Here is a 25636-nt window from a genome sequence, read left to right on the forward strand (position 1 = left end):
AATTAAAAAAAATAAATAAAGAGAAGAGAGCTGAGAGAATACCTATAATGTACACAAGCCAGAGCAGAAACAGTGAAGGACTGACTTGGGATGGTGGCTGTGGAAAACAAACAAGTGAATGTGCGTAATTCTGTATCTTGTATAGATGTGGTTGCCTCTCAAACCCTTTTTCCATGGACAAGCAAAAAATTCTGCTTCCTACTGGCCTAAGGAGTCCCACGTTTGTCTGTTTCTGTCACGTCTTTCCTGTGCTCCAGTTTCTCTTCCAAGAGTGAGGTGTTTACCATATCACTCATCAATGGACCACATTTCAAATGTTGTAGCTCTAGGAGACCATGAGAATGAGACTGGGCAAGTTCCCTTCTGGTCTCTGTTACCTAAGCAGCTGTGTATGGTTTCATGATTCTAGCAAATCTCCCTTCAGCTTTTAAAACCTGCCTTTTATCTAAAAAAGATTGAAATGGCTGTTACTATCTATACTTAAGTAGAGCTCCTGTAGTGGACAGCTCTTGAGATGATGTATTTAAATTGGGAAATGGGTTTCTAAAGCAGAGTAGTAAAAAAGCACCTTTGTCCCATAGCACGTGTAGTGTTGAAGAATTTAAATAGTACTTTTATTTGCATCTTAGTAACTGAATTGACTGACATGTAAGTTTTACGTTTTTTTCTGTGGATCATGTGGAAAAAAACTCATGCATATGTTTAGTTCAAGAGAACAAAACTGTTTAGTCCCATAAGTGATTTAAAATGATAGCTTGCTGTAGTTCTTCACTGTATTACTGTATTTGTGATGAATGAATGCAGGTCATAATTTTTCCTATTGAATGTTTAAGAAACTTTTTTTTTTTTTTTTTTCGGTCATGGGTCTTGAACTCTGGGCCTCGGTGCTATCCCTGAACTCTTCAGTTCAGGGTGAGCACTCTACCACTTGAGCCACAGTGCCACTTCTGGTTTTCTGGTGGTTAATTGTAGATAAGAGTCTCACAGACTTTCTTGCCTGGGCACTTTGAACCGCGATCCTCAGATCTCAGCCTCCTGAGTAGCTAGGATTTCAGGCATGATCCACCAGTGCCCAGCTAAGAAACTCTTAAAAAAAATTCTGTGTACTGGTACTGGGGCTTGAACTTGGGGGCCTAGGTGCTGTCCCTGAGCTCTTTTGGTCAAGGGTAGGGCTTTTCCATGTGGGCCACAGCTCTACTTCTAGCTTTTTGGTGGTTAATTGGAGAGAAGAATCTCTGCCCCTGTTGGCTTCAAATTGCTATCCTCAGGAGGGGGGACCAAGATGGCGACGGGGCAGTAGGGAAACGCCACAGCTCTCTCCAACCAAAAAGAGAGTTCGAGTTCCAACGCTTAATCTCCCCAAGAGACCAACAACAACAAAAAGACGAACACTCAGAGAAAAACCAGAGGCGGAGAATAACAAAAAAAGAAAGAGAGGAAAAGAATTTCAAAACAGAGAAAAGCGAAGACCCCTCCCCCAACCTTTACTGGCTGTGCGGCAGTGCGCCAAGCCAAGCCGCCGGCCAGCCGGCCCGGCGGGGGCTGGGGGAGCCCCAGAGAAACAGCAGAGACACAGGGGGCCACTTTCAGAACATCAGGTACTGGTTTGCAGAACAGCAGATCGCCAGGAACAGAGAAACCTACCAGCCGGGAGTCTCCAAGAGGATCCCACCCCCACCCCTCACTCTCCACCCGAGCAGAGAGGCTCCATCCCGCCAAAGCCGCTCAGCATCAGCAGAGTGACAAAAGGACCTGCAGCAGACCACCCGGCCCGCCTGATCGCGATAGCAACGATCCAGGACTCTCCACCCGAGCAGAGAGGTTCCATCCTGCCAAAGCCGCTCGGCGCGACAAAGGGTCCTGTCTGCAGACCACCCGCCCGCCCGATCACGATCGCAACAACCCGGCGGGGTCACTTGGGCCCCAGAGGTACCGAGAAGAAGCTGCCTGAGCGTGGACACTCTTGACCCAACAGCTTCGACAGAGGCAGAGACAGAAAAGAATCACACAGAGCCACCACCGCCCAACCCAGCGCGGATTGCAACAACAACTGACGACCTACACCACACAGAAACAACCAGCTCCAGGGTGAGTACCCCACAGGGGAAGTGTATCCCTCAAGGGAGACCAGAGCTGGAGGGAATCCCCAGACCCTGACCTAGACTCCCTACCCCAGCACCCGGACCACAGGACCCACTAAAACTGGGAACTGTTTGAGAGCTCCACCAGCCCGTGGAGCACACTTAGCTGGCCAGGCTAGAGCAAGAGCACCCCTGGAAGGGAGCTTAAATGCCCAAGCCAGGAACATTGCCCCTGGGTCAAGACTACCAACAGTAGAAGAAATTTGAACTGTGTCCCCCAGGCTGTATAACCTAGGTGGTATACACATCACCACAGGCCTAACGAGTGCGCTCCAGGCTGGATAACCTAGGTGGTATACACATCAGCACAGGCCTAACAAGCGCGCTCCAGGCTGGGGCCGGAACCAGGCCCGGGGATCCGGCGCCTGAACAACACAACCAACTCCTCCCAATTGAAGTAAAAAGCTGAGCATACGCCTCAACAGAGGGGAGAAAACCAGGAAACAACACTCCCCCGGGAAGCACGCCTGTGACAACAAAAGACCTGGAGGCCCAGGACAAGAGAAGCCCAAACCCCACCAAAACTCCACCCATATACCCTAGACTGGGAATTGGGCAACACAGGCTGCCAGCACCTGATAGTAAGCAGGAGCTCAGACTGTTAAGGCGGCTCAGCAATAGAGTGATAGTCTTGGATGTATGAGGCCCTGCATCTGATTCCTCAGCATCACAAAAGCAAAAAGGGTCAGAAGTGGTGCTGTGGCTCAAACGGTAGGGTGCCAGCCTTGAGCTGAAAAGCTGAGGGACAGCACCCAAACCTAGAGTTCAAGCCCACAACCAGCCCAAAACAAATAAACAAAAACACATCAGGAGCCCATAGCAGACTCCAGCATTTGGGAGAGTGCATCCAGAGCATCTGTTCTTCACAAGAGCACCCGTAGGAGCAAACACAAGCAGTCTAGGCTGCTCAACCCTTCCAAAGGCGGGAACTGCCAGCAATCTACAGCAGAGAGCTGAGAATCCTAAGTAAGTCAGAATAGCAGCTGGAAATAGGCTCCCAACAGAACCCAGATCAGGCACAGACTCTCTCTACCAATACAGAATCAGCAACCAAGCAAAGACAGACACACCAAAACAAAATTGAAGAGCAGTCTCCTGAACCTCCATGCGAAAATCACAGAGAAAAATCACAAGGTTTACCACCACCCAGGACAGCAAGCTCACCTCAAAAGCCAGCAGCCACACAGGGGAGAGCCCCAGTGGGAGCAAAGCAGGAATGGAAGACAAAGGCTACTTCCAAGGGTTGCTGGAGGCAATGACTCAAGAAATAAAGCGAGAAATTGATCAGAAATTGAAAGAGCACAAGGATGAACTATCCAAAGAGATACAGGGTATCAAACAAGAGATGCATGCAAAAATAGAAGCTGCACAAACCTCAGTAAGAAGTGAGATAAACGCCAAATTAGAGGTAATGCATACCTCATTGAGAGGTGAGATCAGTACTCTGAGAACCAACATTGAATCCATAAAGGGATCCATTTCCTCCATGCAAACCACAATAGAAGCCACTGTCAACAGAGTGAATGAAATGGAAGGTCGAGTGTCAGATACAGAAGACAGAATACACCAACTGGACCAAAAAGTGACAGATATGGAAAAATTACTCAAACCAAAGGGATATTCAAGAGCAAGCAGATAATGCTAAAAAATTTAACCTTCGCATAATTGGAGTGGACGAAGGTGAGGAATTCCAGAGCAAGGGAATGCACCACCTATTTAACAATATAATCAATGAAAATTTTCCCCACCTCAAAAACGACCATCTTAACTACATCACAAAAGCTTATCGAACACCCAATAAGCAAGACCCCAGGAGAAACACTTCTAGACACATTATAGTAAAAATGATAGATCTGAATAATAAGGAAACAATCCTGCATGCAGCAAAAATGAAGAAGGAGCTATACTACAATGGGAAAAAAATAAGAATTACTGCAGATCTCTCCACACAAACAATGAATGCAAGAAAAGCCTGGGAAAGCACCATACGAGCCCTGAGAGCCAATAACTGCCAACCCAGACTGATCTACCCGGCAAAGCTAGCATTCACATTTGATGGAGAACTGAAAACTTTTAATAGCAAAGAAAAACTAAATGAATACATAAACATTAAGCCAGCATTACAAAGAATTCTAAGAGGGGGGACACAACCTGAAGAAAGCAGCCAGGAACTGGGGCCTGCCCCAAACAGGCGTTACTCAAAGGCTAACTGAGCAAGCACAGGAGGAAAGGAAAAAAGAAAAACTTAGGAAAACGGAATGGCAGGGACAACAATGCATCTCTCTATACTTTCTCTTAATATAAATGGGCTGAATTCGCCAATTAAAAGAAAACGAACTGAGGACTGGATAAGAAAACAAGACCCATCCATCTGTTGCCTTCAGGAGACCCACCTCTCAGCCAAACATACAAACAAACTCAGAGTGAAGGGGTGGAAAAGGATCTACCAATCAAACGCCCCCAGTAAGAAAGCAGGTGTAGCTATCCTGATATCTGACAAAATAAACTTTTCATTAAAATCAGTACAGAAAGACAAGGACGGACACTACATATTAATAAAGGGAACAATCCAAGAGGAGGATATAACCATCATCAACTTATATGCCCCAAATATTGGTGCACCCAGATATGTCAAACAAATGCTCTCAAACTTACAGAATAAAATAGATCCCAATACGATAATACTAGGAGACTTTAACACACCACTCTCACCAAAGGACAGGTCTACCAACCAGAGGATTGGCAAAGAAGCTACCGAATTAAGAGAGGCCATACTGCAAGCGGAATTAACTGACATCTACCGAGTATTTCACCCTAAAACAACACAGTACACATTCTTCTCAGCAGCTCATGGAACTTTCTCCAAAATAGACCATATCATAGTTCATGCAAGGAACTTAAGCAAATACAAAGGGATCGACATAATCCCCTGTATCCTATCTGACCACAGTGGAATCAAGCTAGCTCTCAATAACAAAGCATACCGCAGAAATTTCTCCAATACATGGAAATTGAACAGCACACTCCTTAACAATGCCTGGATAACAGAAGAGATCAGAGAAGAAATAAAGCATTTCCTACAACTCAATGAAAATGAAAACACCTCACAAAGAAACTTGTGGGACACAGCAAAAGCAGTCCTGAGGGGCAAATTTATTGCCCTCAGTGCCCACATCAAGAGAATGGAGACAGACCAAGTAAATAATCTCATGTTGCAATTAAAACAGCTAGAAAAACAGGAAAAAATGGGACCTAAAGCTACTAGAAGAAGCCAGATAACCAAATTAAAAGCAGAGATTAACCAATTAGAAAATCAGAAAACCATAACCAAAATAAACCAAACAAAAAGCTGGTTCTTTGAAAAAATAAACAAAATTGATGGCCCATTGGCTAGATTAATTAAAAAAAGAAGAGAGGAAACCCATATTAATAGGATTAGGGATGCCACAGGAAACATCACCACACGTACCCAAGATATCCAAACAATTCTAACAGACTACTTTCAAAAGCTATACTCTCTAAAGGAAGAAAATCGGGCAGAAATGGATGCATTTTTAGAGAAATACAAGTTGCCCAAACTGAGCAAAGAAGAAGTTAACCAATTAAATAAGCCAATATCCTATAATGAGATACAGGAAGCTATCAAAAGTCTTCCAACAAAAAAAAGCCCAGGACCAGATGGATTCACAGCAGAATTCTATAAGACCTTCAAACAAGAACTAATACCCATACTCCTCAAGCTCTTCAGAGAAACAGAGAAGGAAGGAGCTATCCCAAACTCATTCTACGAAGCCAATATCACACTCATCCCCAAACCAGGCAAAGACCCAACCAAAAAGGAGAATTACAGGCCAATCTCCTTGATGAACACAGATGCAAAGATCCTTAACAAGATTCTAGCTAACAGAATCCAGAAACACATAAAAAAAATAATTCACTATGACCAGGTAGGCTTCATCCCAGAGACACAGGGATGGTTTAACATACGTAAGTCAATAAATGTAATCCAACATATCAACAGAGCCAAGGTCAAGAATCACATGATTATCGCTACAGATGCAGAAAAGGCCTTTGACAAAATTCAACATTCATTCATGCTAAAAGCTCTGGAGAAAATAGGAATAGAAGGAACATTTCTAAAAACAATAAAAGCCATTTATGACAGACCAATAGCCAATATTATACTTAATGGGGAAAAGCTACAACCAATTCTCCTAAAATCAGGAACAAGGCAAGGATGCCCACTGTCTCCACTCCTCTTCAATATAGTCCTAGAACCCTTAGCCAGGGCAATAAGGCAAGAAAAAGACATTAAAGGGATCCGCATAGGAAAAGAAGAAGTTAAACTATCCCTTTTTGCAGACGACATGATACTATACCTCCAAGATCCCAAAAACTCCATCCCCAAACTCTTAGAAATCATAAATCACTTTGGCAAAATAGCAGGATACAAAATAAACCCACAAAAATCAGTTGCCTTCCTATACACTGATAATGTACAGGAAGAGAGGGAAATAAAGGGAGCAACCCCATTCACAATAACCTCCCAAAAAATAAAATATTTAGGAATTAACCTAACCAAAGATGTAAAAGAACTATTTAATGAGAACTATAAAAAGTTAAAGAAAGAAATTGCAGAAGACACTAGGAAATGGAAAGACCTCCCATGCTCCTGGATAGGCCGACTTAATATAGTAAAGATGGTAATACTTCCAAAACTAATATACAAATTCAACGCAATTCCTATTAAAATCCCAATGACATACATCACTGAAATACAGAAAACAGTCCAAAAATTCATATGGAACAACAAAAGACCTAGAATAGCCAAAACAATTCTAGGGGATAAAGACAATATGGGAGGGCTATCCATGCCGAACTTCAAACTCTACTACAGAGCTATAATAACAAAGACAGCATGGTACTGGCACAAAAACAGACCCGAAGACCAATGGAACAGAATAGAAGATCCAGAAATAAATCCACAGGCCTACAGCCAGCTGATATTCGACAAAGGAGCCAAAGACATACAATGGAAGAAACACAGCCTCTTCAACCGCTGGTGCTGGGAAAACTGGGCAGCCACATGCAGAAAACTAAAAGTGGACCCCAGCCTATCACCATGCACCAACATCAACTCAAAATGGATTAAAGACCTTAACATTAAACCTGAATCTCTGAAACTACTGCAGGACAGAGTAGGAGAGACACTTGAACTAATAGGCACAGGAAGGAACTTCCTGAACAGAGTCCCAGGGTCACAACAAATTGGAGAGAGACTCGACAAATGGGACTACCTTAAAATAAAAAGCTTCTGCACAGATAAAGCTATCGCAACCAAGCTAGAAAGACAACCAACTAATTGGGAAAAAATATTTACCAGCAATATATCAGACAAGGGGTTAACATCCTGTATATACAGGGAACTCAAGAAACTAATCCCTCCCAAACCCAACAAACCAATTACTAAATGGGCAAGGGAACTAAAGAGGGACTTCTCAAATGAAGAAATAAAAATGGCAAAGAAACACATGAGGAAATGTTCATCATCCCTGGTGGTGAAGGAAATGCAAATAAAGACAACCCTGAGATACCACCTTACCCCAGTCAGAATGTCCCACATCCACAAATCAGCCAACGACAAATGCTGGAGGGGATGTGGAGAACGAGGAACGCTATTACACTGCTGGTGGGAATGTACACTCATACAACCACTTTGGAAAGCAGTCTGGAGGGTCCTTAGAATGCTAAAGATTGACCTCCCTTACGACCCAGTCATACCACTTCTAGGCATCTACCCTGAACAACAGGAACCAATATACAAAGACACATGCACCTCCATGTTTATTGCAGCACTGTTCGCAATAGCTAGGATATGGAAACAACCTAGATGCCCCACCACAGATGAATGGATCCAAAAATTGTGGTATCTATACACAATGGAATATTATGCAGCCATTAGAAATGACAAAATAATGGCATTTGCAGGGAAATGGATGGAGCTAGAAGGAATCATGTTGAGCAAGGTAAGCCAAGAACGAAGAGACAAACAGTACATGGTCTCCCTGATAAGTGGATGATGAATCCAAAATGTTAGGTGATACGACAAAACTAACAGGACTTAAGAAACAAAGAACTCCCACTCATCTGGTTGAACCACTACTAAATATCCCCATGCTGTTGATCACATATATGGTATATAACATATGAGCACCGTTATATATTACAGACTGTGATAGACAATTTGCTCCAGGAAAGTTAGAATGAACTTGTGACTTTAAATGAGCATCATTATTCCACAATACTGTGAATTTCCGGAAATTAAGTAATCACTTAATCACGATCAAAAAAAAAAAAAAAAAAGAACCTTGGGGAAGGGAGGGAGGGAGGGGATGGTAGGGGGAAAACAATGGAGGGGGTAACAATGTTCAAGAGGAAGTGGAAGTGTACTCATTACCTCACTCATGTAACTGTAACCCTCTGTATAGTATCTCTACAATAAAAAAAAAAAAATGGCTATCCTCAGATCTCAGTCTTCTGAGTAGTGAGGATTATAGGCATGAGCTTTAGTTTATGTATTTTAAAAAGATACTTTTTTTTTCTTTTCAGTTCTGAGAATCAGACCTACTTTTTGTAAATATTTGGCAAGTGTTCCACCACTGAGCAACATCCTTGGCCCAGGAAAATACTCCTTAATTGACTGAAATGAAGATTTTTATTTTTCTTTTATTTTTATATGTTAGCTGCCTATGGCTCACACCTGTAATCATAGCTACCTAGGAGGCTGAGATCTAAGGATCGAAATTCAAAGCCAGCCCAGGCAAGAAAGTCCATGAGACTCTTAACTCAAATTAATTACAGAAAAAGCCAGAAGTAGTGCTGGGGCTCAAGTGGTAGAGTACTAGCCTTGAGCAAATGGAGCCTGGAAACAGCACCCAGACCCAGAGTTCAAGCTACACTACCAGCCCAAAAAAAAAAAAAAAGACAAGGTGGACACTGTTGGCTCATGCCTCTAATTGTAGCAGCTCAGGAGGCTGAGATCTGAGTATCACAGTTTGAAGCCAGCCTGGACAGGAAAGTCTGTGGCTCACGTCTGTAGTAGAGTGCTAGTCTTGATCAAAAGAGCCCAAGGACCACCCCCAATCCCTGAGTTCAAGCCTCATGACTGCAAGTGTGCACACACACAAACACACACACACACACACACACACACACACACACACACACACAGGTCTTAATTATTTTTACATAGAACTTACTAGTTTTCTCTCACTCTGTCTCTGTTTCTGGTGATACTGGTGTTTGAACTCAGTGCTTCACAGATTTTTGCTTTGGAATTGGAAATGAAGTCTTTCAGAGTTTTCTTCCCAGTCTAACTTTGAATCTCTTTTTTTTTTTTTTTTTCCCCTTTGTTGGTCATGGGGCTTGAACTCTGGGCCTGGCCTGTTCAGCTCAAGGCAGGTGCTTTACCACTTGAGCCACAGTGCCACTTCTAGTTTTTCTAGTGGTTAATTAGAGACAAGAGTCTCACATACGTTCCTGCCCAGGCTGGCTTTGAAGGGGGATCCTCAGATTTCAGCCTCCTAAGTAGCTAGGATTACAGGTTTGAGCCACCAGCACGAGGCTTAACTTTGAAACTTGATCATCAGAGCTCAACCTCAATAACTAGGGTTGTAGGCCTGCGCCAGTTCTGCCCAGCAATGGTTGTAGGAATTTTATAGAAAAGTTCATAGACAGTAAATGCTGGGTTCCAGTGGCTCTTTCTTATGATTTTAGCTACTCAGGAGGTTGAGTTCTGATGATTGTGGTTCAAAGCAAGCCTGGGCAGGAAAGTCTATGAGACTCTTATCTCTAGTTAGCCACCCAGCAGCTAAAAGTAGAGCTGTGTATGCATGCCAGGCGCCGGTGGCTCACACCTATAATCCTAGCTACTCAGGAGGCTGCAATCTGAGGATTGCAGTTCAAAGACAGCCTGGGCAGGAAAGTCCATGAGATATTTATCTCCAACAAACCACTAGAAAACTGGAAGTGGTGCTGTGGCTCATGTGGTAGAATGCTTGCCTTGAGCTGAAGAGCTGAGGGACAGCACCCAGACCCAGAGTTCAAGCCCCATAACTGACAAAAAAAAAAAGGTAGAGCTGTGGCTCAAATGGTAGAACACCAGCCTTGAGTGTAAAAAGCTCAGGGATAGTGCGCAGGCTCTGTAAGCTCACACCTATAAATCCTAGCTACTCAGGAGACTGAGATCTGAGGATTGAAGTTTGAAGTCAGCCTGGTCAGGAAAGTCCATGAGATTCTTATCTCCAATAAAACCACCACCAAAAAAAAAAAAAAAAAAAAGCCAGAAGTGGCACTGTGGTTCAAGTGCTAGCCTTGAGTAAAAGAATCTCAGGGACAGTGCCCAGGCACTGAGTTCAAGCCCCAGTACCAGCACGAAAATAAAACAAATATAGACAGCAAGATTCCATTTATTAGAAATTAATTATTTTTATTTTTAAATTTACCATATTGTTATAAAGGTTATATACAGAGGGATTACAAATACATGAGTCAGGTAATGAGTACATTTCCTTTATACAGTGTCTTAATATTTTGTAACTGTTAGAGTTAAAGTGATTTGTACTTTGTAAGAAGGCTCTGATTTTCTGATTTTCATTGAACTTTTTTTCATAGGATATGATTTGAGGCAGTTATATATAGAATATTAGTTCTACTTATTGATGAAAATATTCTCTTACTATTGTAACACTTTGAAAATATAAATATTAAATGTTGTAATGAAATAGTTTCAGCTTGGTTTTGATTTTTCTTTTGTCTTTGTTGGTTGTGGTACTTAACTCAGGGTCTGGGCACTGTCCTTGAATTTCTGCTCAAGGCTAGTGCTTTACCACTTTGAGCTACATCTTCATTTCCATTTTTCTGGTAGTTAATTGGAAATAAGAGTCTCATTGATTTTCCTGCCTAGGTTGGCTTTGAAATACGATCCTCAGATCTCAACTTCATGAGTAACTAGGATTACAGGTGTGAGTCACCAGCACCCAGCTGATTTTTTTTTTTTTTTTGGGTCCGGTCATGGGGCCTGAACTCTGGGCCTGGGCGCTGTCCCTCAGTTCTTCAGCTCAAGGCTAGTGCTCTACCACTTGAGCCACAGTGCCACTTCCGGCTTTTTTCTTTTTGCTTATGTGGTGCTGAGGAATCGAATCCAGGGCCTCTGGCATGCAAAGCATGTGCTCTACCACTGAGCCACCTTCCCAGCCCCAGCTGATTTTTTTTCATGTGTGTGTGTGTGTGTGGTGTGTGTGTGTGTGTGTGTGTGTGTGTGTGTGTGTGTGTGTGTGTGTGTGTGTGTGTGTGTGTGTGTGTGTGTGTGTGTGTGTGTGTGTGTATGTGTATTGTATGTGTATGCATGCGCACAGATGTGCACACCAGTACTGGGGCTTGAACTTAGGGCCTCAAGCTTTTGCTTGTGTGTTTTACTTACTGCTGGTGCTCTCTCACTTGCAACATGTCTCCATTTTCCTCTCATGATTAAAAAGTTTTGTTTTTTGTCCTGAGTAGCTAGGATTATAGATGTGAGCCATCAGTGTCTGGCAGCATAAAGTGTGTTCTAGGCAGTACACTACACAAAGTGTGATGTAACATCTATATCAGATATTGGATAGAAATAATCTTCCTTTAAATAGATAAGTTAATTTTTCTTTTTCTTTTCCCCCCCATGTACTGTTTCTTTGTTTCTGAAGGCTTTCCAACATAATAAATAATTTAAAAAGGGAATGTGAAATAAAAAGAAAGATAAATATAAGCAGGATAATGATAAGGAATGATTTTGCCTTTCTGCTAGCTTAGCCATGTACTTGCTCTCATCAGCCCAGTTGATCATCTGCCCTGCTACTTTTCTCTCTTAGCATTTGACATTTCAGAGTTAAACACAAATATCTGTTTAGGAATCTCTTTTCATATGTCCTCATGTCCATATATCATAAATAGGGACATGTTTTGAAAAAAATATTTTTTTTAAAGATAAAATCTCACTATGTATCCTCCCTTATCTTGAACTTGTGATTGTCCTTCTTTAGTGTGACATTTCAGGCTTGTACCACCATGCCCAGCTTCAACCCATCTTTTTTTTTTTTTTTTTTTTTTGCTGGTAGCGGGGCCTGAACTCTGGGCTTGGGCATTGTGACTCAGCTCTTCAACTCAAGGCTAGCGCTCTACCACTTGAGTCACAGCGCCACTTTTTGGCTTTTTCTGCTTATGTGGTGCTGAGGAATCAAACCCAGGGCCTCATGCATGCAAGGCAAGCACTCTACCACCAAGCCACCTTCCCAACCCCAGCCCACCTCATTTCTTAATAGTTATAGGTGACAATATTAGGTCTGAATGTAAGACATTTTGTTGAATATTTTTTGAGTATAGCAGCAATTGTAGACTCAGAGCTGCCATCACGGTCTTTAAGTTTTCCATTTTTCTCTCTCTGATGACTTATCTTTATCTTTTCATAAAACATCTTTATATATGAATGTTCATCTTCTAACTTGTAGGTTCACCACCATAAGAGACTTATTAGAAAATGTATTTGAAAAAACAGTATCATGTATGAGTTAAAGTTAAAAGTTAGAAATAGAAAATATTTCCAGGAGCTCCAGTGGCGTAATTGGCTAGCGCACGGTACTTATAAGAAAATATTTCCAGCAACATACTACAGACATGGCCCAACAAATAATTTTTGCTCTGCTTATTTTCTTTTGCTGATACATATATACTTACCAGCTATGAATCCTAGCTATATCTAATTATGATTACAGTTTTCTTGTTATAAATGTGCTTTTTTTTTTTTTTTAATCAGTGACCTGAAGATAAAGGTTGGTGGCAGGCATATCAGTGCTCACAAGTTTGTACTGGCAGCCCGAAGTGACAGCTGGAGTCTGGCTAACTTGTCTTCCACTAAGGAGCTGGACTTATCAGGTGAGACTCTGACCTATCAGGGACACAAGTCACAGAGTAACTCAGGAGAAAGTTAGGGTTTGTGATTTTGAAATTTTTTTTAATCTTATTTTAATTTTCTTTCAAATGTTTTTTTTAAATAAGTTTTTTTATTGTGAAAATACTGTACAGAGGGGTTACAGTTATATGAGCAAGGTAATAAGTACATTTCTTATCAAGCATTGTTACCTCCTCCTTTGTTTTTACCTTACAGTCCCTTCCTTCCCATCTTCACAACTACACTCCAACCCCCCCTAAATTGTAAAGTTCATTTTCAACATAGTGTCTTATACATCTCATTGTTCCAATGGGTCAACCTGTATCCCTATTTAAACATTTTGTTTTTTCCCTTTCCCTCCCCAAATTATACTGACATCAAATACAGTGAAAACAGGGGTTATACCATGGGGGAGAAACATACAAAGCAACAAAAAAATCACATGGTACATTATAAATACATTAGAAACAATAGCAAGCAAGAAAAAAAACCACTTGTGTCCCTATCTTGGGGTTCATTTCGCTTAACTTCATCTTATCTGGTCATATGTACATAGCTTTTGACCTTTTCTGCTTGTCTCAGACATATACTAGTTATTGCAAATAAGGGAAACCATGGGACCTATGTTTCTTTGGGTGAATTTTTTTTTATTTGATGGAAGTGAAATACTTTTCTTACCAATTGATGGTGATCATAAGAGACAAATTTACTTGTAGATACTTGTCTTTAATACCTGGGTAACAAGTCATAAATATTTGAGTATGACAATGTTCTTAAGAGTTATAAATATATTTCATCTACTCATTTCATATAGTTGTTTTGTATAAATACAGAAACATATTTTCCTCTACTCCAAAAAGGAAGTTTTGCTTATGTTTACATTTCTCTCTGTGTGTGTGTGTGTGTGTGTGTGTGTGTGTGTGTGTGTGTGTGTGTGTGTGTGTGTGTGTGTGTGTGTGTGTGTGTGTGTGTGTGTGTGTGTGTGTGTGTGTGTGTGTGTGTGTGTATGTGTATGCACGCACATTATATTTTGTTTTTGGTCTTTCTGGGGTTTATTGCAGCAGCAGCCCTTAAAATTATGTAACTTCCAGAGTGCTTTTTTTTTTTTTTTTCCGTTTGGTAGTGGAACTGGTCACAAGAAACAAGAGAAGCCACATCAAGAGTCTTTATTAGAGAGCCAGCATGTGTAGAGTACTAGCCTTAAGCACAAACATATTCAGGGACAGCACCCATGCCCAGAGTCAAGCCCCGGGACCAACAAAGAAAGAAAAAGTTTCACAAACTTTCCTGCTGGCTTCTCTTGAGTTGCTGGAATTATAGGTGTGAGCCATTGGTGCCCAGCTTGGTCAGCAATTTCTTACTTAGAAAAACAAAAGATATTGATTGATCCTGGAAGAGAAACAATAATGAGTTAATTCTAACAAGTCTTGAGGCCAGGAGGAGAGTACTTTTTGTGTAAAATAAAGCAACTTTTATCAGGCAAAGTGGTTGTTTCTAGCCCCTTTGAAGCACTTTATCAATAGTAGCTCATGTTATTTTAGAGAGTTTCCAGTGTCTTAGCATGGGTGTTTTGAAGCTGGGCTGTATGATTTCTCAAGCAAAGGTCTTAATTTCCTGGCATAGAGCTTAGGGTATGAAGTCATGCAGCTCTCCTGGAATGTGTCCTGGGTCCTGTCTAGCTAAGCTTCTTTTCCTCATTTACATTCTGATTAGGAAAGCTATGCACTGAAATACCATATAGGGAGATTCCCCTGTGCATCAGTCCCAGAATAGTTTCCCAAACTCTGCCGAGGCACACCACAGTGCTCTAGCAAGCTCAGGAAGATCTATGTGGTATTTCAAGAGAGCCAGCAGTCCTCCATATCTATTAAGTACCGTGTGACAACTACCTCAAGACTGTTCAGTTTCAGTACTAAATTCTGAATTGTTCTTTTTGATGACATTCATAACAGTTTTAAAATATAGTAAAAATTCCTTCCTTCCTTCCTTCCTTCTTTCCTTCCTTCCTTCCTTCCTTCCTTCCTTCCTTCCTTCCTTCCTTCCTTCCTTCCTTCCTTCCTTCCTTCCTTTTTTTTTTGCCAGTCCTGGGACTGGCACTGGACATTGTCCCTGAGCTTTTGCACAAGGCTAGCACTTGAGCCTCAGTGCCATTTCTGGCTTTTTCTATCTATGTGGTACTGAAGAATTGATCCCAGGGCTTTATGCTTGCTAGGTAAGCACTTTACCACTAAGCCACATTCCTAACACAATAATATTTTTGGTCCATTGTGGGGCCTGGACTCTATCCCTCAGCTCTTCAGCTCAAGGCGAGCACTGTACCACTTGAGCCACAGCACTGCTTCCAGTTTTCTAGTGGTTAATTAGAGATAAGTGTCTCACAGACTTTCCTGCCCTGGCTGGCTGTGAACTAAGATCCTCAGATCTTAGCCTCCTGAGTAGCTAGGATTACAGACGTTAGCCACTGGGCTTGGCACAAATCTTTTGGTAAGACTTGTTTAAAGGTGTAGTCTACTCCATCTATCTATCTATCTATCTATCTATCTATCTATCTATCTATCTATCTATCTATCTATCTATCTATCTCTATCTATCTATCTATCTATCTATCTATCTATCTATCTATCTATCTATCTATCGTTTAAAGGTGTAGTCTACTCCATCTATCTATCTATCTATCTATCTATCTATCTATCTATCTATCTATCTATCTATCTATCTATCTATCTATCTATCTATCTATCTATCTATCTATCTATCATCTATCTCTAGTGTTGGGGCTTGAACCCAGGGTTTGGGTGCTGTCCCATTGCATTTTCACTTAAGCCTGGAGCTCTACCACTTGAGTTGCAGTTCCACTTCCATCTTTTCTATTAGTTCATTGGAGATAGAGTGTTACAGTTTGGTCTGCTGGGCTGGCTTTGAACTGTGATTCCCAGATCTCAGCCTTCTGAGTAGTACACGGGAGCCACCGGTGCTGGGGTTTCCTATGCAATTTTTGTAGAATCTCCCAGTTACAAATTGTCTTTTTTCATCTCAGGATGTCTTTGTTTTGCCTTCATATCTAAAGGATACATTTGTTGAACATAAAAATCTCAGCTAGTAGGTTTTTTATATCTTCTCAGCATTTATTTAAAGATGTTTTGACTGTGTTCTTGTCTTCCTTAGTTTCTGATGAGAAATCTGTGGTTATTGGAATCTTTTCCCTGTGTGCAGTGTGTCATCATTTTTCTGTAGTTGTTTTCAGCAAAAGTTGTTCTAAATTCTCATAAAATATATATAACAAAACTTAAACATCTTCAGTTAGGTAACACTAATTATATTCAAATTGTTCTATAGCCATTCTCCAGAACTACTTCATCTTTTTCCTTTTCTTTTTCTTTTTTTTCCATTCCTGGGACATGAACTCTGGGCCTGGGCACTGTCCCTGAGCTTCTTTGGCTCAAGGTTAGCACTCTACCACTTGGACACACAACCCCACTTCTGGCTTTTTCTGTGATTAATTAGAGCTGATCATGATTCAAAGCCAGCCCAGGCAGGAAAGCCAGTAAGACTTTTATCTCCAATTAACCATCAGAAAAACAAGTTTTTCTGGTGTTGTGGTTCAAGTGGTAGAGAACTAACCTTCAGCTGACGAGCTCAGGGAAAGTGCTTAAGCCCAGAGTTCAAGCCCTATGACTGACATACACAAAAGAGTGTCACAGACTTTCCTGCTGGGATGGCTTTGAACTGTGATCCTCAGATCTCAGCCTCCTGAGTAGCTAGGATTACAGGTTTGGGCTGCTGGCGTTCTGCTGAATTTCTTCATTTTGCAAAACTTAAAGCTTATATCTATAAAACAGCAGTTCTCCATTACTTCATCCCAAGTCCATGGCAAATACATTTCTATTTTCTGAAACTGAATTTAACTGCCTTAGAAACCTTATATATAAGGTTATAGAGCTTTTTGTTCATGGCTAGCACTCTTCCATTTGAGCCACAGCTCTACTTCTTTTTTGATACTTAATTAGAGATGAGTCTCATGAACTTTCCTGCTCAGAGTAGCTTTGTACCAAGAACTTCGATCTCAGCCTTCTGAGTAACCCTTGACAATTGTGTGTCTTTTATTGTGTGAGTGTGTGTGGGTAGGGAGCAGGAATCCTGGGACTTGAACTCAGGGCCTGGACAATGTCCTTGAGCTTTTGTGCTCTAAGCTAGTGCCCTACCACTTGAATTATAGTTCTGCTTCAGGCTTTTTGGTAGTTTATTGGAGATAAGAGTCTCACAGACTTTAATGACATAGCTGGCTTGGAACTGCCTCTGATCTTAGCCTCAGCCTCCTGAATAGTGAAGATTACAGCATGAGGCACTGGTACCTCTTCCTCCCACCCCCCTTCTGTGTGTGTGTGTGTGTGTGTGTGTGTGTGTGTGTGTGTGTGTGTGTGTGTGTGTGTGTGTGTGTGTGTGTGTGTGTGTGTGTGTGTGTGTGTGTGTGTGTGTGTGTGTGTGTGTGTGTGACTGGTACCTCTTCCTCCCACCCCCCTTCTGTGTGTGTGTGTGTGTGTGTGTGTGTGTGTGTGTGCGCGCGCGCGCGCCTGCCTGTGTACATGTGCATCCATATGTGCAAGCTCGTCCTGGTGCTTGAACTCAGGGCCTGAGCACTGTCTCTGAGCTTCTTCTGCTCAAGACTAGCACTATATCACTTGAGCCATAGTACTACTTCTGGCTTTTTCTGTTTATGTGGTACTGAGGATTCGAACCTAGGGCTTCATGAATGCTAGGCAAGCACTCTACAACTAAGCCACATTCCCAACCCTGCACAGGTCTCTTTTAATCTTTTGTTTTTCATATTTATCTTCTCTTTTTCTTCTGGTTGGTTTGTTTGGGTTTTTTTTGGTGGTAGTAGGGCTTGAACTCTAGGCTTAGGCACTGTCCCTGTGCTCTTCAGCTCAAGGCAAGCACTCTACTGCTTGCCTACTTGCTTTACTCCACAGCGTCACTTCCAGTTTTCTTTTTCTTTTTCTTTTTCTTTTCTTTTTTTGGGTCCGGTCATGGGGCCTGAACTCTGGGCCTGGGGCACTGTCCCTCAGCTCTTCAGCTCAGGCTAGCGCTCTATCACTTGAGCCACAGTGCCACTTCCAGCTTTTTTCTTTTTGCTTATGTGGTGCTGAGGAATCAAACCCAGGGCCTCACGAATGCAAGGCAAGCGCTCTACCACTGAGCCACCTTCCCAGCTCCTCACTTCCAGTTTTCTATTGGTTTATTGGAGATAAGAGACTCACAGACTTTCCTTCCTGGGCTGGCTCTGAACCATGATCCTCAGATCTCAGCCTCCTGAGTAGGTAGGATTACAGGCGTGAGCCACTGACACCCCACTGGGTAATTTTTTTTTTTCAATGTGAGAATTGAGTTCAGGGCTTCCCATTTGGTAGGCAGGTGCTCTACCACTTGAACTGTACCCTTAGCATTTTTTAGCATTGCCTAAGTTTTACACAGGGTCTTGCTTTATGTCCAGGCCCTCTTGGGCTGCAGTTCTCCCTCTTGTGCTTCTTCCGGTCCCTGGAGATGACCGGTGAGAGCCATTGTGCTTAGCCATTGGTTGAGATAAAACTTTGTGTGTATGCCATTCATTGGGCTTGAACTCTGAGTCTGGGCACTGTCTGAATGGTTATGCTCAAGGCTAGTGCTCTATCACTTGAGCCACAGCTCCACTTCTGTCTTTTTAGTCATTAACTAGAGATAAAAGTCTCATAGACTTTCCTGCTTGGGCTGGCTTTGAACTGCAATCCTCAGATCTCAGCTTCCTTGAATAGCTAGAACTACAGGTATATGCCACTGTCACTTGACAGATAGTTTTAACTGATGCATACTTTTTTCCAGTTTTTGTGATACTGAGGTTTGAACTCAGTGCTTCTGCACTCCTTGACAGTTATTCTACCACTTGAGTTACATTTCCAGCACATAGTTATTTTTCTTTTCTTTTTTTTTCTGGTCCGGTCGTGGGGCCTGAACTCTGGGCCTGGGCACTGTCCCTCAGCTCTTCAGCTCAAGGCTAGCGTTCTACCACTTGAGCCACAGTGCCACTTCTGGCTTTTTTCTTTTCTGCTTATGTGGTGCTGAGGAATTGAAGCCAGGGACTCATGCATGCAAGGCAAGCTCTCTACCACTGACTGAGCCACCTTCCCAGCCCAATATTTTTTTTCTTAAGATAATAATCTATGCATATAGTTGTGTAAAAGATTAGGTACTTTCAAAAATCTTGGCTAGTCTGAGAGACAAAATATACTCTGTTTTTGCTTTATTTATTTATTTATTTATTTATTTATTTATTTATTTATTTATTTATTTATAAGCCAGCCTGGGCAGGGAAGTCCATGAGATTCTTCCCTCCAAATAACCAGCAAAAAGTTGGAAATGGAGTGGTGGCTCAAGTGGTAAGTGAGCAAAAAGCTCAGGGACAGCACCTAGGCCCAGTGTTCAAGCCCCAGGACTCACACACACAGACACACACACATACACAAAATCACTCCAGTGTCATCTCAGAAACAATGGGGACTAATTGTGATTCCCTATATTTCACTCAATATTCTTTTCAAATGATAAAGCTAATATCAGTTGAAATACCTTTTTTTGGGGGGAGGGGGGTGCTGTCCCTGCACTCTTCAGCTCAAGGTGAGTACTCTACTGCTTGAGCCACAGCAGCACTTCCAGTTTTCCAGTTTTTTTTGTTTTTTTGTTTTGTTTTTTTATTGGAGATAAGAGTCTTACAGACTTTCCTGCCTGCGCTGGCTTTGAACCTCGATCCTCAGATCTCAGCCTCAGTAGCTAGGATTACAGGCGTGAGCCACCAGTGCCCGGCTTGAAATATCTAGAACTAAATGTTTTACATTTACCTTTTTGTTTTTGGTTTTTAATAAGACTTGTTAATTGGGTGCCAGTGGCTCATGTCTGTGATCATAGCTACTAAGGAGGCTGAGATCTAAGGATCATGGTTTGAAGCCAGTCCTGGCAGAAAAGTCTGTGAGACTCTTACCTATGATAAGCTAATCAGAAAAAGCCAGAAGTGGTGCTGTGGCTCAAGCAGTAGAGCACTAACCTTGAGCATAATTAGGCTCAGGGACAGTGCCCAGGTCCTGAGTTCAAGCCCTGGCAAAAACAAAACAAAACAAAAAACCTTGTTAGCTATTTTCCTTTATCGTTGTCTATTTTTCAATTGGGTATCCATTCCATTTTTATTTGAAATTCTGTTTAAGTTTTTGTTGTATATCAGGTATCAGATATTCTCTCCAGTGGATTTAATCTACATCTTTAGCAGTTTCTTTATCCTCACCCACTTCCCTGTTGAAAACTTGCTGCCTATGGGGCTGGGTATATAACTTAATGGTAGAGTGCTTTCCTAGCATGCATGAAGCCCTGGGTTTGATTCCTCAATTTCATATACACTGAAAAAACCAGAAGTGGTGCTGTGGCTCAAGAGGTAGAGTGCTACCCTTGATCAAAAGAAGCTCAGGGACAGTGCCCAGGCCCTGAGTTCAAGCCCTAGAACCAGCAAAAACAAAACAAAGCAAAGCAAAACAATACAAAAAAAACTTGTTGCCCATTTGACATCATCATTTTTGTTGTGTATTTATTTGAGTTATATATTTCTTTGAGTTGGATGTACCACAATGTACTTTATTATTTATATGGTACCGTATAGGGGCTTGAACTCAGGGCTTCACACTCTTTCTTGGCTTTTTCCGCTCAAGGTTGGTCCCTACCAGTTGAAGCACACCTCCACTTTCCAGCTTTTTGATGGTTAACTGGAGATAAGACTTATGGACATTTCTGCCCAGGCTGTGTTTGAACCTCAAATCTCAGCCCCCTGAATAATTGGGATTACAGGTGTGAGCTACCAGCACTCAGCCATAAAGTACTTTTTTTTTTTTTTTGGTTGGTTGGTTGTGGGGCTCGAACTTGGGGCCTGGGCACTGTCTCTGAGCTTTTCAGCTCAAGGCAAGTGCTTTAGCTACAGTGCCACTTCCAGTTTTCTAGTGGTAAATTGGAGATAAGAGTCTCACAGACTTTCCTGCCCAGGCTTGCTTTGAGCTGTGATCCTCAGATTTCAGCCTCCTGAATAGCTAGGATTATAGGCATGAGCCACTGGCTCCCGGCCATAATGTACATTTTATCTACTAATTTTATTTATTTATTGTTTGTTTGTTTGTTTATTTTTTGGTTGGTCATAAGGCTTGAACTCTAGGCCTGGGCCTGTCCCTGAGCTCTTCAGCTCAAGGCTAGTGCTCTACCACTTGAGCCCCAGTACCACTTCTGGTCTTTTCTCTTTATGTCGTGCTGAGGAATTGAACCTAGGGCCTCATGCATGGGAGGCAAGCACTCTACTCCTGAGCCACCTTCCCAGCCCTAATATCCTCTAATTTTAGGGATTCCTTCAGAAGGCCCAAGTGTGTCAAGCAGTGTTTTTCAGTTTTTCCATCTATTTTCTTCCTTTATCTAGATGCTAATCCTGATGTGACAATGACAATGCTTCGCTGGATCTACACAGATGAGTTGGAATTCAGAGAGGATGATGTGTTCCTGACTGAATTGATGAAACTAGCAAATCGGTTTCAGCTACAGCTCCTTAGGGAGAGGCAAGTCCCAGCAGATATGTTCAAGTACCTCAGATGGTGGTGGATGAGCTTTAATTATGCCAAGCTTTGGGAAAGCAGCTTCTTCTGCTCATGTAAATAAGTTTTGCAAGGTGTTCTTTTAAAGGTGATGATGAGAAGAGAATCTGATAATCTTGCTTGCTTTTTCTTACCTTTTAACAAGCTAAATTTTTCCAAAGCTTTGTTTTTATTTCTCTTTTACTGATCTATTACCTCAGAGTACATAACTATGTAAGCTGACACATTGAATATTAAATAATATAATCCAGTGTCTAAACCCTCAACTTTCCTTCCCATTCTGTTTTCTTTGACAATTTATTCTGCTTTCTGATACATCTAGGCAGATAAAGCTTCTTTATTGTTATAGAAGCACATTAATGCCTAACTTAATTTAGAAAGGTACAATTCAGTAAGTTTACAGCTTTGTTTCTATACTGTAAAATCACACTTCATTAAATTATTGCTCTTTTAGGTTTCAGGAAGATAGCAGCTATGGTGTGTGTGTGTGTGTGTGTGTGTGTGTGTGTGTGTGTGTGTGTGTGTGTCTGTCTGTCTGTCTGTCTGTCTGTCTGTCTGTCTGTCTGTCTGTGTCTGTGTCTGTGTCTGTGTCTGTGTCTGTGTCTGTGTCTGTCTGTCTGTGTCTGTGTCTATGTGTGTATATGCGTATGCTTGTGCTGGTAGATAGCAGCTATGGTGTGTGTGTGTGTGTGTGTGTGTGTGTGTGTGTGTGTGTGTGTGTGTGTGTGTGTGTGTGTGTGTGTGTGTGTGTGTGTGTGTGTGTGTGTGCGTGTGTGCGTGCGTGTGTGCGTGTGTGCGTGTGTGCGTGTGCACGCGCACACGTGCTTGCACTGGTATTAGGGCATTGTCCCTTAGCTTATTTGTTTAAGGCTAGTGCTCTACCACTTAAGCCACAGCTCCATTTTTGGCTTTTTGGTAGTTTATTAGAGATAACTGGGCTTTTCTGCTGAGACTGGCTTTAACCTCAATCCTCACATTGCAACCTCCTGAGTAGCTAAGATTGTAGGCACAAGCCACCAGCACTCATCAAGCAGCTATCATTTTTTTTGTTTGTTTTGTAGGTCATGGGGCTTGAACTCTAGGCCTGGGCCCTGTCCCTGAGCTCTTCAGCTCAGGGCTAGCACTCTAACTTTGAGCCACAGCACCATTTCTAGTTTTCTGAGTGGTTAATTGGAGATAAAAGTCTCATGGACTTTTCTGCCTGGGCTGGCTTTGAACCATGATCCTCAGATCTCAGCCTCCTGACCAGCTAGGATTATAGGTACGAGCACTGGTGCCCAGCACAGCTATGATTTTTTTTTTTTTTTTGTCAGTCTTGGGGCCTGAACTCTGGGCCTGGGCGCTGTCCCTCAGCTCTTCAGCTCAAGGCTAGCACTCTACCACTGAACCACAGTGCCACTTCTGGCTTTTTCTGCTTATGTGGTGGTGAGGAATCGAACCCAGGGCCTCCTGCATGCAAGGCAAGTATTCTGCCACTGAGCCACCTTCCCAGCCCCACAGCTATGATTTTTTTTTTTGGTCGTGGGGCTTGAACTCTGGGCCTGGGCGTTGTCCCTGAGCTCTTCAGCTCAAGGCGAGCGCTCTACCACTTGAGCTACAGCGCCACTTCCGGTTTTCTGGTGGTTTATTGGAGATAGGAGTCTCACGGTCTTTCTTGCCCGGGCTGGCTTTGAACCGCGATCCTCAGATCTCAGCCTCCTGAGTAGCTAGGATTACAGGCGTGAGCCACCAGCGCCCGGCCACAGCTATGATTTTTTAAATAGAGCTTTTTCTCTGTTGCTCTCCCAAGTTGGCTTGGAATAACAGAATGTTCACCACAAAATGTCAAATAAAATGCCTTGAGCTTTACACATGCTATGCATGTTGGAGATATGGCCCTTGGTGGTCAGTTTTTTTGAGAGAGTGTCTTTTTACATCATTTATGGATCTCTTATATTCTGTTGGATTCATTTTCTTTTAGTGATAAAGGCTGGTTTCAGTCACCAAGAGACACTGTACTTGTTAATGTATTGCTCTTACATGAGAGCCAAGAGACTTTGCTGTGTAGAGCTACTTGCTCTGTTTTTACCATGGGCCTGATTCCCCTGGGACACTCCCAATGCCTCACACAAATCAGTAGACACAATATTCCATAGTGTCTAATTGATGATGCAGGTTTGTCTATATTAATAACTCAATTAATAAATCAACAGGTCCAAGATCTATAGGATTAGCCTAATAGTATTAGCAATGTATTTATTAGTAGAGTAATAGCTGCTAGTACAGCTAACTTTACTATTAACATCTTGCAGTTAACTGTTTTGGAGTAAATTGAGACTAATTTTAATTAGATTGAGTATTAATACCATTTTTTATCAGAGCATCTGAGCTCTTATTAACCATGTCTGACTTGTTTATAAATTTAATTGTTTTGGTAAAATTTCACTGGTTATGGCATAGATTAGAGAATTATAATGTACATAATGGATTATTTAAGTAAAATGATGGTTGTTTATGGAGCTTCCTGACTGTTGACATTAGCAGATGCCCAAATGGGTATGGTTGGATATAGGGTTTTTTTTTTAATTGTGAAAATGCTGTACAGAGGGATTGCAATTACATGGGCAAGATAATGAGTACATTTCTTATCAAGCATTGTAGCCTCCTCCTTTGTTTCCCCTTCCCATTCCATCCTCTCCCCTTCTTCTCCCCCTCCTACCAAAGTTGTAAAGTTCGTTTTCGACATAATGACTAGTACATCTCATTGTTGCAATGGGTCCACCTGTATCCCTATTTAAACAATTTGTTTTTTTCTTTCCCCTCCACAAATTATAACAACATCAAACACAGTAAAAGCAGGGGTTATACCGTGGGAGAGGGACATACAAAGCAACAAAGAAATAATCTTATAAATATGTTAGAAACAATCGCATGAAAGAAAAAAAATTTGAATACATATCTTAGGGTTCATTTCCCTAACATCAGCGTATCTGACCTTTTCTGCTTGACTTAGACATAGACTAGTTATTGCAAATAAGGGAAACCATGGGACCTATGTTTCTTTGGGCCTGGCTTACTTCACTTAATATAATTATTTTTTCCAAGTCTTTCCATTTCCTAACAAATGAGACAATGTCATTCTTTCTGATGGAGGCATAGAATTGCATTGTGTATATATACCACATTTTCTTGATCCATTCATCTACTGAGGGGTGTCTGGGTTGGTTCCATATTTTAGCTATGGTAAATAGGGCTGCAATAAACATAGTCGTGCTGGTAGCTTTAGTGTGGTCTTGTTAGTGAACATTTGTGTAAATGCCTAAAAGTGGGATTGCTGGGTCATAGGGGAGCCCTATGTGGTGTCTTTTGAGGAACCTCCATACTACTTTTCAAAGTGGTTGAACAAGTTTACACTCCCACCAACAATGCAGTAAGGTTCCCTTCTGACCACATCCCCTTCAGCATCTGTTGTTATTAGAGTTCTTGATTATAGCCATTCTAACTGGGGTGAGGTGGTATCTCAATGTTGTTTTGATTGCATTTCTTTTATGGCTAGAGAGGTTGAGCATTTCTTCATGTGTCTATTGGCCATTCTTTCCTCTTCAGAGAAGTTTGTCTTTAAGTCTTTAGCCCACTTATGTATTGGGCAGTTGTTTCTTTGAAGATTTGTTGTTGAGGGGTTTAATTTTTTGAGTTCCAGGTATACTTTAGATATGAGACCCTTGTCTTGTTGTATGGCTAATGAAGATCTTCTCCCAATCCGTGGGCTTTCTATTGATCTTGCTACTTATGTCCTTTGCCATGCAGAAGCTCTGCAATTTCATGTAATCCCATTTGTCCAACCTTTCTTTGATTTGTTGTGTTTCCGGGTGTCTATTAAGAAAATTTCA

At 41.8% G+C, this 25636-nt stretch overlaps 1 protein-coding gene across 3 annotated transcripts in view; it reads left to right on the plus strand.

The window, feature by feature from the left end:
• The window catches only part of Ankfy1 (ankyrin repeat and FYVE domain containing 1), a 123917-nt gene that overhangs the window by 34011 nt on the left and 64270 nt on the right, over nucleotides 1–25636 (plus strand). For all 3 annotated transcript variants that reach the window (XM_070001742.1, XM_070001743.1, XM_070001744.1), the window contains exons 3-4: nucleotides 12988–13106; nucleotides 21596–21731. In XM_070001742.1, the coding sequence (XP_069857843.1) occupies nucleotides 12988–13106; nucleotides 21596–21731 (255 nt within the window). The remainder of the gene's footprint in view (nucleotides 1–12987; nucleotides 13107–21595; nucleotides 21732–25636) is intronic.

The sequence above is a fragment of the Dipodomys merriami genome, unplaced genomic scaffold, assembly GCF_024711535.1.
Source record: "Dipodomys merriami isolate MVZ:Mamm:240054 unplaced genomic scaffold, mDipMer1.0.p SCAF_59, whole genome shotgun sequence".
Classification (NCBI taxonomy): domain Eukaryota; kingdom Metazoa; phylum Chordata; class Mammalia; order Rodentia; family Heteromyidae; genus Dipodomys; species Dipodomys merriami.